The sequence below is a fragment of the Brachyistius frenatus genome, unplaced genomic scaffold (genome assembly GCF_029030835.1).
Source record: "Brachyistius frenatus isolate BFR_SWC_R1_liver_20210118 unplaced genomic scaffold, ASM2903083v1 Contig_43, whole genome shotgun sequence".
NCBI classification, from domain to species: Eukaryota; Metazoa; Chordata; class Actinopteri; family Embiotocidae; genus Brachyistius; species Brachyistius frenatus.
The window spans coordinates 490,395-504,031 of NW_027210642.1; the positions used below are offsets into that span (position 1 = coordinate 490,395).

At 38.9% G+C, this 13,637-nt stretch overlaps 3 protein-coding genes across 4 annotated transcripts; 1 reads left to right on the forward strand and 2 right to left on the reverse strand.

Annotated features, from left to right (window-relative positions):
• Positions 1-68: 68 nt before the first annotated feature.
• Positions 69-2,586, reverse strand: LOC138623326 (uncharacterized). Its single transcript, XM_069702778.1, has 6 exons — positions 2,526-2,586; positions 2,022-2,327; positions 1,816-1,916; positions 1,642-1,689; positions 1,295-1,405; positions 69-1,160 (listed from the first exon to the last, which is right to left on the reverse strand). Exons 1-6 carry the CDS (start codon positions 2,575-2,577, stop codon positions 1,107-1,109), a joined length of 672 nt encoding a protein of 223 aa, XP_069558879.1. The 5' UTR covers positions 2,578-2,586; the 3' UTR covers positions 69-1,106.
• A 1,456-nt stretch (positions 2,587-4,042) lies between these two features.
• On the forward strand, positions 4,043-9,721 carry LOC138623327 (ER lumen protein-retaining receptor 2-like). The gene is made up of 5 exons (XM_069702779.1): positions 4,043-4,296; positions 5,937-6,037; positions 6,141-6,299; positions 6,387-6,639; positions 8,574-9,721. The coding sequence occupies exons 1-5, from the start codon at positions 4,206-4,208 to the stop codon at positions 8,606-8,608; spliced, it is 639 nt and encodes a 212-aa protein (XP_069558880.1). The 5' UTR covers positions 4,043-4,205; the 3' UTR covers positions 8,609-9,721.
• A 728-nt stretch (positions 9,722-10,449) lies between these two features.
• LOC138623328 (lipid droplet assembly factor 1-like) lies at positions 10,450-11,998 on the reverse strand. Of its 2 annotated transcripts, XM_069702781.1 has the most exons (5): positions 11,925-11,998; positions 11,525-11,641; positions 11,239-11,407; positions 10,992-11,138; positions 10,450-10,685 (listed from the first exon to the last, which is right to left on the reverse strand). In XM_069702781.1, exons 2-5 carry the CDS (start codon positions 11,630-11,632, stop codon positions 10,627-10,629), a joined length of 483 nt encoding a protein of 160 aa, XP_069558882.1. In that variant the 5' UTR covers positions 11,633-11,641; positions 11,925-11,998; the 3' UTR covers positions 10,450-10,626. The 2 variants fall into 2 exon arrangements, with proteins under 2 accessions (XP_069558882.1, XP_069558881.1); XM_069702780.1 differs by lacking the exon at positions 10,450-10,685 and having other exon boundaries at positions 10,735-11,138; positions 11,525-11,622; positions 11,925-11,992.
• Positions 11,999-13,637: the final 1,639 nt, after the last annotated feature.

The window sequence follows — 13,637 nt, forward strand, 5'->3', positions numbered from 1 at the left end:
GTTGAGAGAGAAGAATTTACAGAGTTGAAGTTAAGGATGTTTAGGTCAATGGCACAAACAAAAATGAGTACATCACAGCTTTTATTTTATCAGTTAGAAAATATCCATGTACAAATAAACATCCTCCGTAGCCTTATAAGTGATGTATAAGTAGATTCTAATGTAAACTATCTTCATTCATCCTTTGGGAATTTAAAGTGAACAACAACAGATAAAAGTAATTATACAGAATATGACGCAGCAGGATACCTCGCAGACAGATCTGAATGTTAAAGATTTCCTAAATGTGAATTTTTTTGTAAGATAACAATGATTTCTTTAGAATAAGAGCCACTTCAGCATCAAAATGACACCCTCTCCTTTCCCATTTAACATTGTAAGCTGTATTCAATATACAGCCATGTGTAATGTGCCTTTTTTCATTGCAGCATTTATAACAATCAATTTTTGGTGCTCAAATAACATCAATATAAGCTTCTGATTAAAAATGTGTTTGTACATATCTATGCCCTCAGTATGATTAATATTTGATTGGATTTTAAGAATGTTATTTTGATGTTGTCCATTAATTTAGCAAACATTAGAATATAATCTAAACAATGTCATGAATACTCAAATGAGAACATGGTTTCATCAATCCATGTCTCCGAACAGCTGTACACATACTTGCTCCTTTGGTTTTAACTTTTGTTTTTTAGAAAACAGTTTGATCTATGAACCAGGTAAATGCAAATGAAGTGTGCAACATTTTGCTCTGCATTTATTCACATATTATCTTCATATTACACAGCTATTTATTTAAATCAAACACTGCAGAAATATACACGTGGATATGAACAAGACATTTATGGAAGGTACCATCAAGACATCATGGGTAGAGCTACAAAAGCCTCAAGAGAGGCAGTTAACACTACAGAGTGAATATTTAGCAACAAACTGGATTGACTCATCTCGTGAGAAAAGGTGAACAAATGCACAACTAACTTGCATCCTTTGAAGATTTCCTCTTTTCTTCAGTTACATACTCAGTCTAGCGTTGTTTGAAATGTCCTTTCGGTCAGGCCGATGGAGGTCTGAATCTGTCATTTAATGTCCCTCAGTGACACTTAGACATTTTGATAGATGCCATCAGAGGAGATGCTGAAGTCACTACTGGCAGCCTGCAATGAAATTGAAAACTTTGAGAGTTAAAACGGCAGCATTTCAGACTGGCAGGAAAGTACCTACAGGCTGTAATACATGCTATGCAAGAGCTTTACCCAATCTGACCATAACATGCTGCAACCAGATTTACCTCAATGTGAGAATGGTTTCCACTCCCTGCTTGTTGTCTTTTCTCTAACTTCCCTCTGCTGGACATTTCTTGCAGCACATCATGGAACTGTGCTGTTTTGTTTGAGTTATTCTGTTTGGAAAGATAAGAGGAACTTTATTATGAAACAGATATTTAGAGGTTTTCTTCTCTGTATTTACTATAAAAACAAGTGAACAACTGCTGCATTTGTGGTATTTTAAGAGTCATTGTTGTCCAGTACAGAGGCCCTGGTTCCTCTTCCTCTTTTTGCATCTGTGGGCTTTTCCCAATTTAGAAAACAGTGATCTCACAAATTGAAATAGAAAAATCAGACACTTTTCTACAACCTTGCCAGTTTTGCACATCGTGCTGCTGATGTTCATGTCATAGCCATACTGGAACAGAAAGGAAAAGGTTCATTTCACAACAGCACCTTATATTTATTTCATTTTCAGTCATGTTTGTTTGAACACTGACAGATCTCAACAATGCATAAGACTTCAAATAAATAAGTGATTTACCTTCTTTAAAAGGATAAGTATCACTATTGCCACACTGTAGATGGCCAAGAGGACACATGATATCCACAGAAGAATGTTACGCACTACTATTTTAACTTTCTCTGCAAGTAAAAGAATAGATTTTTTTGTCACAATTCATCTTAATCAAAACATGTGGCCTGACCTATAAAGTCAGTTTTTCTTGTAAAAGACTCCTTCCCCCTTACCGCTCACTACAAGGGTGGTACCCAGCCCCACATGCTGGATTTTATCTGATGCAGCAGCACAGTGGTAGATCCCACTGTCCTCTGCATTAAGCGACTTGATGTGTAAAGATGCTCCATGCAGGCTGTACTTGCTGGCAGTCAGGTTGACACGACGATGGGAATTTTCTTTGAAGACAAACCACACATAATGCAAGGGTTCGGCTGAACACTGTGAGCTGATGGTACAAGACAGAACAGCAGCTTGTCCTGTTTTCTGCCACATCATTTTTGGCTGTGATAAGCAGTTCTCTGCCTTTTCCATGCTCTCTGGAAGAACCACACACAAAAGAGATTTAAAAGGTATCAAATTTAATGTTTGAGCTGAAAGATTTGTTAGAACATCCACTGAACTATTGTTGAACAGAAGTTATCTTGAAATATTTATCATTCTGAAACAATGGATTCCATGAAAACATGATTCCCCAAAGGAATAATCCACAGACGGCAAACATAAAGACATCTTACCTGTCACAGGCAGGTGGGTGAGCAGGACAGAAAGCCACAACAACCAGTCCATGTCTGTAGCCTGACAACTCGTGAATGATCTCATGATTCCTTGTATGAGGCGAACTAAATGGCTGACCACATGGGAAGTCAGTTTACTGCACTTCCTCAACACTTTGGTTCCTTATTATCTCCCTGTATTGAGCAGTGAATGGTAAAATTATGGGTTTTTATTAACATTTCAGTGTGTTTATAGTAACATGGCATGATGATATTATGAGATAATGTATAAACAGTTTATTTCACACCTAACAAATACAGCACAGGTTCGAAGATTTTATGTCACTGTAAGTGGAAAACCACAAGTTGCTGGTCAGCCTGTTATTGCCCAATATAAGCAACATTTCTGAAAATAGGAATCAAGAATAAAATCTTCTCTGTGTACAGGTGATAGAGCAATCTAGGAAAGATGAAAATGTGTGGTTACAGATACTCAGAAAGCTATCCGGTATAGAGAAATGTTGCCAGCACTAAGACTTCAACATATCAATGATTTAAAATCATGTATATACAGTAGAAAAATAAGAGTAAAACTAACAGTAACTCTATTCAAATGGAAAAAGATCATTAAGCTCATTGTTTCCAAGTTGTTTGTCTTGTGACATCTTCCAAATCTCAGTGTGTAGTCGGGGTTACATTTCAGATGTCTGAGATATCAACAGTTCCACTGAATAGGGATTTTTTTTTTTTCCTTCTGAATCTCTCACATTGTTACATTTCAATAAATATTGACTGATGATATATTTCACCAAAAATGATTAGAGAAAAAGTCTAAAAGCTAAAAACAGATTTGTGGCAGAACTTTGTTGTTTCTTCTCTCCTCGTAATCATCTGACGCCCCTCAGATTTATTCACTGTCCCTAGTAGTTCAAATTAGCTCCACCTGCAGCAGCTACAACCGTAACATGGTGGTTACACACTGATCCTTCACTATTAATAATCTAATGATGTAATGATGTAAAATATATCTGTCAGAAGGACTAAACCAGTACTTTTACTTGAAACCTTACCCAGAATTTGTTGTTAATACTTCCGAACGTTCATTTGAGTAGGATTTACTTGTAATGGAGTATTTTTACATTTCTGTATTAATACTTTGATTCGGTTGAATTAATTTGTTATTTAAGAAAAGGATCTAAACACTAGTTATTTTACGGATTTATATTTTACATGCAAAACTATCTAAATATCTGAGGAACACAGATTACCTTCTTAAATCACGAGGTTATTATACGTATAAATATCAAAATACAGTTGAATGCTACCAAAGTACTCGTCCCATAAACGGACAAGTATATAAAACTGTATAAATCATCGTATACAGCCTGTGATCCGGTTTATTAACTTCTTCAAACGGCGCTCCGGCTGCGGTCTCCGCTCTGCTCGCTGTGGGCGGATCCTCACGCAGCTGTCAGTCACACTATCGTCCAATTAAAATCTGTCTGCGTGGTTTCTTCCCGCCCCCTTCCACGTCGACTTGCACTCTCGCCATATTTTCAACCCTGGTGAATCCCGCTTGCCCCGGTGTAACCCCAGATCTCGTCTCCCAACACCGGACGGCGGCATCGTAGAAAGTGTCAAGGAGCGAAGTGCGGAGGTGACACCTGCGTTTCAGCGTCCGTTTATATTCATTCCGCAACGATGAACGTCTTCAGACTGACCGGAGACCTTTCTCATCTGGCCGCTGTCATCATCCTGCTACTCAAAATATGGAAGAGCAGGTCGTGTGCAGGTGAAGCTCCGGCTCTAGTTTTACTACACAACGCCGCCGTGTTGTTTCCCTAAAGATTTATGTTCAAACTGCGCGTTTCGTTAACTGCGAAACGTGGCGTTTTAGGCACAAAAGCTAAGCTAGCTAGCTACACTTGCTGAACGGTTGCAACTCATTCATTTGAGCCGGTGGCTAACGGCTAACGGAGGCTAACTAACCGAGGAGCTGCAGCGCAGAAACCTTTTGATGATTATCGCAGCTGCTGCTGGATTTACTGGAAATATAGCGAATAACGAAGCTCGTGATAATAGTGTCCTTATTATAACAACCTTTGCACGGTCTTGCATGTGCGAGTAAACTATGAAGTTGCTTCAAACACGGATTGAGGGACGTCGGTTCCTGCTGCTGAGCAGACGAAGGAGCCAACGAATATAAATATAATAACTCTTATCAGATTGATTTAGTACCATTTTTGCCACATCGTCACCGGATTGTTTTTGTTTTTTTTGTACCTTTCTGTACACATCACACATCGGTGTTCTCCTGCTCTGTTAAGTTCGAGGCTCGGAGCTCGATTGTTTTGGTCTGGCTTCTGACGTGGCGGTTCCCAGAGGCGCGACGGAAGTAGCGAACTTACTAAAAAAAAAAAAAAAAAAGTTTGTTACTTCTTTTTTTTATTTTATTATTATTTTTTTTTAATCGTACTTGCAAGAACACTGATAATAATGAAACCTGGTCTGTTGTCTTGACTGACGCCAATAGGACATAATTGTCCTACTTGGTTTTTAAAGCTGAGGGATTAAGTGTCAAAGTTAAATGTTTGTGTTGGGGTAGAAACTAAAAGATGATCACGTTTGATTTTGGGTTAAATTTGTTTAATTTGAGGTTAGTGGGAAGTCTCGTTTAGGTACAAGGTCAAACTCTATTACTATTCTATTATTATTCCACAGAATTCAATCCTTTTTCGATGTGTTAAGTACATTTTTATTTGTACAACCAAAAAAAAACCAACAAATCACATTAATTTGCCTTGGAGTACTTTACAAGCTGCGCAACATATAACATCCTCGGTTCTTAGAGCCTTGATTTCTATAGGGAAATTTTAAAAATGGTTAATTGTAAAAACAGAGGGCTGATTTGTCTTCCCAGATGGACAGACATGGTTTTATAAAGAGTCGGCTGAAATAACAAGCGGAGAAGTACCATAGAGAAAAAGAATGAAAACATTACGGCTCGAAGAAGTCGATATCAATCATCGCACAACTTTAAAGTGCCACTGAGCACTGATAGGACACCTCAGAACAGGCTACACTAACACTGAACAAGTCAAAGTGGACAAATCCGTACCTTTGTTCGTGCCGAGTCATCAGTTTTTGCATCCACAATGACTGAAAAAGCTTTCTGTAAATTGGCCTGTGTACATACGATTTAAATATTTATGCCTGTAAAATAAGTCCAAAAGTGGGCAAATATTTTGCGTTTGGCCTCCTGAGATTGTTGCGTTCCAGATGTGCGTTCATTCCATTTCCAGTAGGTGTCACTGTCCAATAAGGAAAAGCACGGTTCATGATTTATCCAGACTACTCGTGAAGCTGTTCTCTGAAGTTGCTGATGGCGTTTGCGTACCTCCAATCTAAATGTCTTGATATTTTTTGTTGAAGGTATCTCTGGAAAGAGCCAAATTCTGTTTGCTCTCGTGTTTACCACACGTTACTTGGACCTGCTCACTTCTTTCATCTCCCTGTACAACACGAGCATGAAGGTAAGACACCCGTCACGTCTCAGCCTCGACCAGCAGCCCGTCATACGGATCCCATGTTTCTCCCAGCACCTCCAGCGACGAGCTGTTCTGTCTCGTTTGCCAGGTGATCTACATCGGTTGTTCGTACGCCACGGTCTACCTGATCTACATGAAGTTCAGGGCCACCTATGACGGAAACCACGACAGTTTCAGAGTGGAGTTCCTGGTTGTTCCTGTCGGAGGTCTCTCTGTTCTCATCAACCACGACTTCTCTTTCCTAGAAGTGGGTTCAACTTGTCCGACACATTTCATGAATTATTAACTCATTAGTGTGAGAGAACACGGTCAAGTTAAACGTGTCTGTCTTCAGATTCTTTGGACATTCTCCATCTACCTGGAGTCGGTGGCAATCCTGCCGCAGCTCTTCATGATCAGCAAGACCGGTGAGGCTGAGACGATCACCACCCACTACCTGTTCTGCCTGGGCCTCTACCGGGCCCTCTATCTCTTCAACTGGATCTGGCGTTTCTACTTCGAGGGCTTCTTCGACATGATTGCCATTGTGGCCGGCGTGGTCCAGACTATCCTCTATTGTGACTTCTTCTACCTTTATGTCACCAAAGGTGAGTTTCCTATTGGTATCATCCAGTGCGGCATTTGATAGTTCTTTTAAAGAGTCTGTAAGTAAGCTTTAAATTAGATAGAGAATTCTCCACAAAACAAAAAAACAGCAGAGAGATACCAGACACGATATACATTGGGTATGTATGTTTTAAGCCTAATTTTAAAAGAAGAGAGGATGTCTGCTTCCTGAACCCAAACCAGGAGCTGGTTTCTCAGGAGAGGGACCTGGAAGCTGAAGGCTCTGCCTCCTATTCTCCTTTTGAAAACTTTAGGAACCTCAAACAGGCCAGCACTCAGCAAAATGCTCTATTAGGGTGATATGATACCATGAGATCTCTGAGTTAAGATGAAGCTTGGTCATGAACAGCTTTGTAAGTAAGGAGAAGAATTTTTAATTATATTCTTGATTTTTATGGGAAGCCCTATGAAGAGAAGCTAAAACAGGAGAAATATAATCTATGAAATATGATCAGCATATTTTGAATCAAGCTTTTTAAAGAGTGAATGGGACATCCTGATAATAAGGAACGGTAGTCCAGCCTAGAGTATCAAACAAAACAAAGGATTTTCCTGAATTTATTTATATTGCGCCGATGACATGAAGTCCAAGACACTTGCCTTGTATGTTAGTTAAAGGACATAATTATCAGGCGGTACCAAGGAAGCTAAAAGATTCATGTAGTGTTAATTTATAGACATGAAATATTTATCCAACACTCGTTCCTATACACACACACACACGCACGCATTAAAACCCTAACAAATTATCATTTGATGTAATCGTTCCTTCTGGTCACATGGGCCCTGAAACCATCGCTAACACGATTTCTAAAGTTCAGCCTTTCAGATATTACGAGGTCAGAGTTTCTTCAATGAAGCGGGTATTTTCCAAAGTTTCGGTCATTTAAGATCAAATTCCCTCCACTGGGAATGGGAATGCACTCCCGGGAAACGCATAAAGGAAATCTTGTGCTAAAAAGACTGTAAATTTGGAAATGCGCCGATGACTCAGCCGATATGGTTGCATTTTAGTTCAGTGTGTTTTACGTCATATTTCTTAGAGTTACAATTGAAAGAAACCTTTGCTTCCCCCGTGATCAAATTAAAGTGCTTCTGAAGCTGCAACCAGTCACACTAATGCAATATTTGAAACGGCATTACTGGAGAAAAATTACCGCATCTGTGAAATGACCCGTAGGTCTCCAAATATGGGAGAAGCTTCGATTTAGGTCAACCTCTCTCTTGCCTCGTTCATAAGTCATTACAGTCAGTTATTTCTGTACAGTCTTTTCAACACAGCAGTTTTCGTCTCGGTTTGAATCTTGGGTTTCTTCTTTTTAGTTAATTTTCATAAATGATCTCTTAAAGGTCTTCATTGATGTAGTGGTTATTACTTGAAGCCTGTTAACACTGTGGCAACAAGAACCCAGAAACATTTTAGGAAGTATTGACCTTCTTTGCATTATGAATTATTATTAATATTATTATGGTTGTTATTATTATTATAATACAAGTATACAAATGAGAAAAAGCAGAGCTAAGAGAGAGGAGCCGCAATTGACGCGGGGGGAAAAAAGGAGTGAACGTGAGGAACATGCGCCTCTTGCGTCTCCGTTTCAAGAAGCACAACGAACAACACGCCTTTGTCTTGTTTCTTCCGTGTGAAAATGCGTCTCTCGAGGGTTATTCAGTTTCTAGTTAAGTCCCTGAGGGCTTCACAGTTACTGGAACGATGTGGTTGAAAAGACTTGTTAGCTGACCACCATAGGTTGTAACTAATGAGCACAAATCAAGGAGTCTCGCTTGAAAAGCTCCTTGAAGAAGGAAACGGGCACTTGAACAGTGTCAATGACAAGAGGCATGAATCACGTATAGGAACAAATCTGGTCCTAATGATGTTTCTTACCTGACAACTTCATGTCTCATTCTTCAGTGTTGAAAGGCAAGAAGCTGAGCCTGCCAGCGTAAAACCGCGACGGTGGAGACGGCGACTCTCAGCAGACTCAGGGTGTGTGGAGATGACACCATGGAATCTCATGACCTATAGCAATGGATGCCTGAGACAGAGAGCCAACTATCGGGGTAAAACACTAGTCTTCTTGATGATTGCTGATGGAACTGGTAAATGATAACCAACACCAGAGCTGAACAAAGATCATCCCAGAACAACCTTTGGATTTCTGTGTTCAGCATCTTGCCTTAAGCTTCTTTTCATTGATGTTCAAATAGGAGAAAAGGCTTCTTTTTTTTTTCTTCTTCTTTTTTTTTTTTTTTTTTTTTTTCTACATGCGAGGTGTATACGCTTATGTTTTTTTTATTTTTTTATAATGTCACAAATACGATCGACTCTGAGAAGTACCTTGTTTGACTCGGTAATGAAATGCACAAAATGTACAGTCTTATTAAAGAGTGCGATAAAGAGTAATGTATCGAGTGCCTGACGAAGATTAAGTCCAGTTTCTCGCAGTGTTGTAGTTTTTTTTTTTTTTTACTTTGACATTTTTTTTTTATCTAGGTAATTGTATACCCAGACTGTAATACATGTTCCCTCTCTTAGAAACATTTAAAGAGGCCAACATCAGGTGTTTCACACCAACGCACTCATCGTTTTGTAAAAAAATTTTGCTTTCTAAAAAAGAAGACTGAACATTTTACCAGGTTGCTCTCATTCAACAATCAAAACTTTTTTGTAAAAAGAAAAACTTGTAAGAGAATTTGTAGCTTAATCTTAAATCTAAGACCCATCAAATAAATGACTTTAATGCCAGGAATCATTTTGTTGTAGATATCAGTAATTTCAAATGGTGGCCGTCTCCATTTGAAATTTAAAAGAAGATGTGTTTACGAACTGTATACTTCTTCTCACTGTATTTTAAGATCAGCTGTTTTATGGCTTTGATATAGATTTAATACAATCTTTCAATAAGATTGTCACATTTTGGATGTAGATAGAGCACAAACCTTTTTGTTCAGCTTTTATTGCACCCAGTAACAAACCCATCAAGTACCTTGCAGTGGTGACTCGTCATTTAAGGCTAAAATCAATAAAAAGAGAATAAAGCAATAAAAAAAAAAAAAAAATGAGCGACAACATTTCCTACACTGGGGTAAGAAGTGTTTTGATATCTGGCACATAGACGAACTGTATGTCTGGACAGTGGGCAAGTAAACACATCTGATATTGTGGAGTTATGATGCTCCAATACTGAGTCGGAGTGATGGTGTTTAATGGGTACGTTTTTATCCAATTTAAAGGACTCGTCAACTTTTTGAAATGAGTAATTCCTAAATAAAAATTATTTCAAATTTCTTTACAAAAAAAAAAAAAAAAAATTCAAGATTTTCTTTTGCATGATATCACCTCCATTAAAGATTTCATGAGACTCACCCTCCATTGTTGTTGCTGTTTGATGTTTAAAATGATGCAAGCAACAATAAAATCCACACTGCTTTTCAAGGTACCCTTCAGAGTTGTTGACCACTACTACTAACACTGAGGATCAATATTTTCACCCGTGTTCTTAATTAGTTTGTCGTGTGACATCTTACACTTCCAGCCAATTTGACATTATTACACCGATCAATAACAGTATACCAGCTGACTATGAGCAAGTGAACAGAACATGTCAGAGAGGCAACATTTACATTTAATCACATTAAGTACCCTTATGTTGCCGATCTAGCATTTAGACACCTGTATAATTTAGATAATTATTCCATATACATTATCCCACTTGCTTTTAAAAAAAGACAGGAAGAAGAATCAGAAATGAAGAAATAAATCCACCATTACACAAGACATGAGTGCATTCAGTTTAATTTATTGCAATAAAGATTATATCCGACCACTCGCACAAAATACTTTGAGAGTTAACCCAAACACAGGCTTATTTGGATAAAGTAAACAGTTGAGTCCACAAATTCTTTCTTAAAATAAGCTGTCATCTTCAGGTATTCCCAATCAAGAGAGAAGAGGAGGCATCAAACTACTGCATTTCCTTTTGTTCTGAAGGTTCACTTTCACTCTCCTTCCCCTGGATCGGACCTCTCTGGTCAGACGAAAACAATCGGATAAAAGAACAAAATAAACGTAACATGATTATGTGTACAATATCACAATAGGAATGATGACCCAATTAAACTCCACACATTTTTAGCATCACTGATGTTCTGACCACCTTTCAGTAAGTGGCAGATGCAACCTTGACATGTTCATATTGACGATTGTACATTGCCACCAGAGACTTGAACCTAAAAATGCTTCTCGTGCAGTTATTCTCTCTTCTAAGTAGGCCACAAGTATTTAGTGTGCATTAATGAAACAACTCGTGCTGATTTGTCAGTCCATTACCTTTTATCAGATGTGGGTAATTACGGTACAAGGGGTTGATGATGGTGATATACGAAGCATAAATGATGCCTGAAACCAGGACAGAGAAGAAGCCGATGCCAGACAGCACACTCAGCAGAGTTACCCCCCCGACAAACAGCAGGAACACTGATGGACACAAAGAAGAAATCCCAGGTTTGTGGCTGCAAAAAGAATCGTCAGGTGCAGTTTCATTAAACAATGCAGCGTTTGAGTTGAGTTCACCTACCCTCAAAGAAAACAAAACCCACCACCGACATAGTCATAGTCACAAGAGCAAAGGAGAGGAAAAGTCCCGTCGGCAGTGCAGCCATGGCGCCGAACACCAACGCTGTGAGAGCCAAGGAAGGGTGTCTGCTGAGATACTGCCCGAGTCTTGAGTTCATCACCAGAGCTACCTTTTGAGGACAGAATGACACAATACAGCTGGGAGGGAAGGTCGACAAAAAGGTGAAAGTACACGATGGATAAAGAAAGAAAAACTGGACAGGTGCAGTTGTTAAGTTTTAGGTCACCTTGGGGTCATCGTTGAGGCGGTTCAGCAGGGTCGTCCATCTTCCCCTCAGCTGCTGATAGCCAATCACACCGTTGTTGCTGCTGCTGTTCTGCATCTCTGCACACATCTGATCTGACTGAGAACCAGAACATGAGTATGACAGAGTCCACCTCACTGGTAAAAACCCAACCACTGAGCTCCCTGTTACAAGTAACTCCCAACAGATTCTTGATCTGTACATCTTCATTTTAATCCTAAAATTTAAAAAAAAGTAAGCACACAGATTCTCATTGGCTTTAACAAAAGACAATCCTGGCTAACAACTGTACTGTACCTCAGCTGCCATGTGTTGCACTCTTAGTGACTTAAAATACCCACCTCTGAAATCATACTACAAAGTTCTGCTGACAATTACTCACCTGGAAAATATAGAAAACCTTGTTTGATTCTCAGCAGAAGTCAGCTCACAACATGAAGCTGTGTTCTGTAGTTGTCTCAGACAGCGAAACAGCACTAACACCCTTTTTTAAACAGAAAAAAACCCACCTCCTTCTTCCTCCTCCTCCTCCTTCCTCCTCCTTCCTCTTCTAGATTCTTGGATAGAGACTCCTGACAGGTTTGTGGATATTATTGCTGCCATCTACTGCTTACCAAATATGTTGCAGCGCAAGTCTGCAGTTTAAGTCCGGTTTTGCCTAATGTTTTTTTCAGGAATTTAATATTTATGACAAACACTCAAACTGATTGGTACCATAATTCAAAAAGGTGCTCTAGAAATGATGAATAGTGCCATGGATAGATCTTACTCATCAATTTGGGACCAAATGGCCCCATGAAGGGAGAATCTTAGCATCTAATGTGCCTTAAACATTTGCAAGTATTGGATACAAAGCATACCTACAGAAGTAAATGTGTGTATTTGGTCATTTCTTATATTTATTGATTTTTGTAAAAATGTATTTTAATATGTAAATAATATTAAATTATTTCAGCTATGCAGCTATACGAATAATAAATGACTCGATCATAGGATATAGATCAAATCAAAATTATAATATATTTTTGGCCTAAATGTATTTAGAATCCTGTGTTTGCTGCCCTCTAGTGATCATACTGAAGAACAACTACATAAAACGACAGTTTTAACATCACTCCAACTGTTATTTACATCTTAATGTAAAACCAAACATTAGTGTGATACTAATACATAACAGTTAAATCAGTTTTGGTAATAAAAGATGTAGAGTCTCTGCAACACAATGATTTATGTATTATTGAAATAAACTTATATTCTGTGCAACAAAACTTAAAAAATGTTTCTGCTATTTTAACATTTTCTCATCTTGTTGTCTTTCAGTGGGAACATTTCCGGGCTGTTATTCTCTTGTATTACCGCCACTCGCCACCTATCGTCTCCTCCTCCTTTGTCAAATTACTCATTGTCGTTAAAGGACAAATGTCACTATAATTATGATGGACTTCATAGCCAGCCTTCTCTTATGCTGCCTGATTGTGCCATAAAACACCATTTGTCATTGGACTCGTGATGAATTGTCACAAGATGTGTTTCCCTGCACTGAAGGAAGCTCTTTCTCTCTTTTATTTCATTTCATTTCATTTCATGTGACTAAAATAGGAAAGAAATCCATTAAGATCAAGGATTCATTTCTGGATGTTGGTTTTTAATGAGATGGTCCCAGTTTTCTGTGCACACATAAGCACAACACAAGCATGATGGCATATCAGGCAACATGCTGATACCCTTTTGAACATGCACGGTTCGATACGGATCCCTGAGCAGTTACTGTGGCTGGTTTATTATGAGGGAAATCACAACAGTACCCCAGAGATCCAGGAGATGGGGGCGGGGGCGGGGGGCGGGGAGGGGGGGCGGTTTGATGTTTTACTTCACAGCTGTCAGGCTGGAATGGCTCTCTAAAAATAATGACCACACTTCCTAACTTTATGCTCTGTGCTACTATTAGATGGCAACAGCAAGATGTCTATGTGAGCACGGCGACTGATCAGAATATCAAATGACTCGGCTTTTACCTCCACCACTGATTACTTCTTCAATCAAAGATAGGAATTGCTGCTATTGCCACCGCCGCCCACAAATTAAGTTTAGCCCG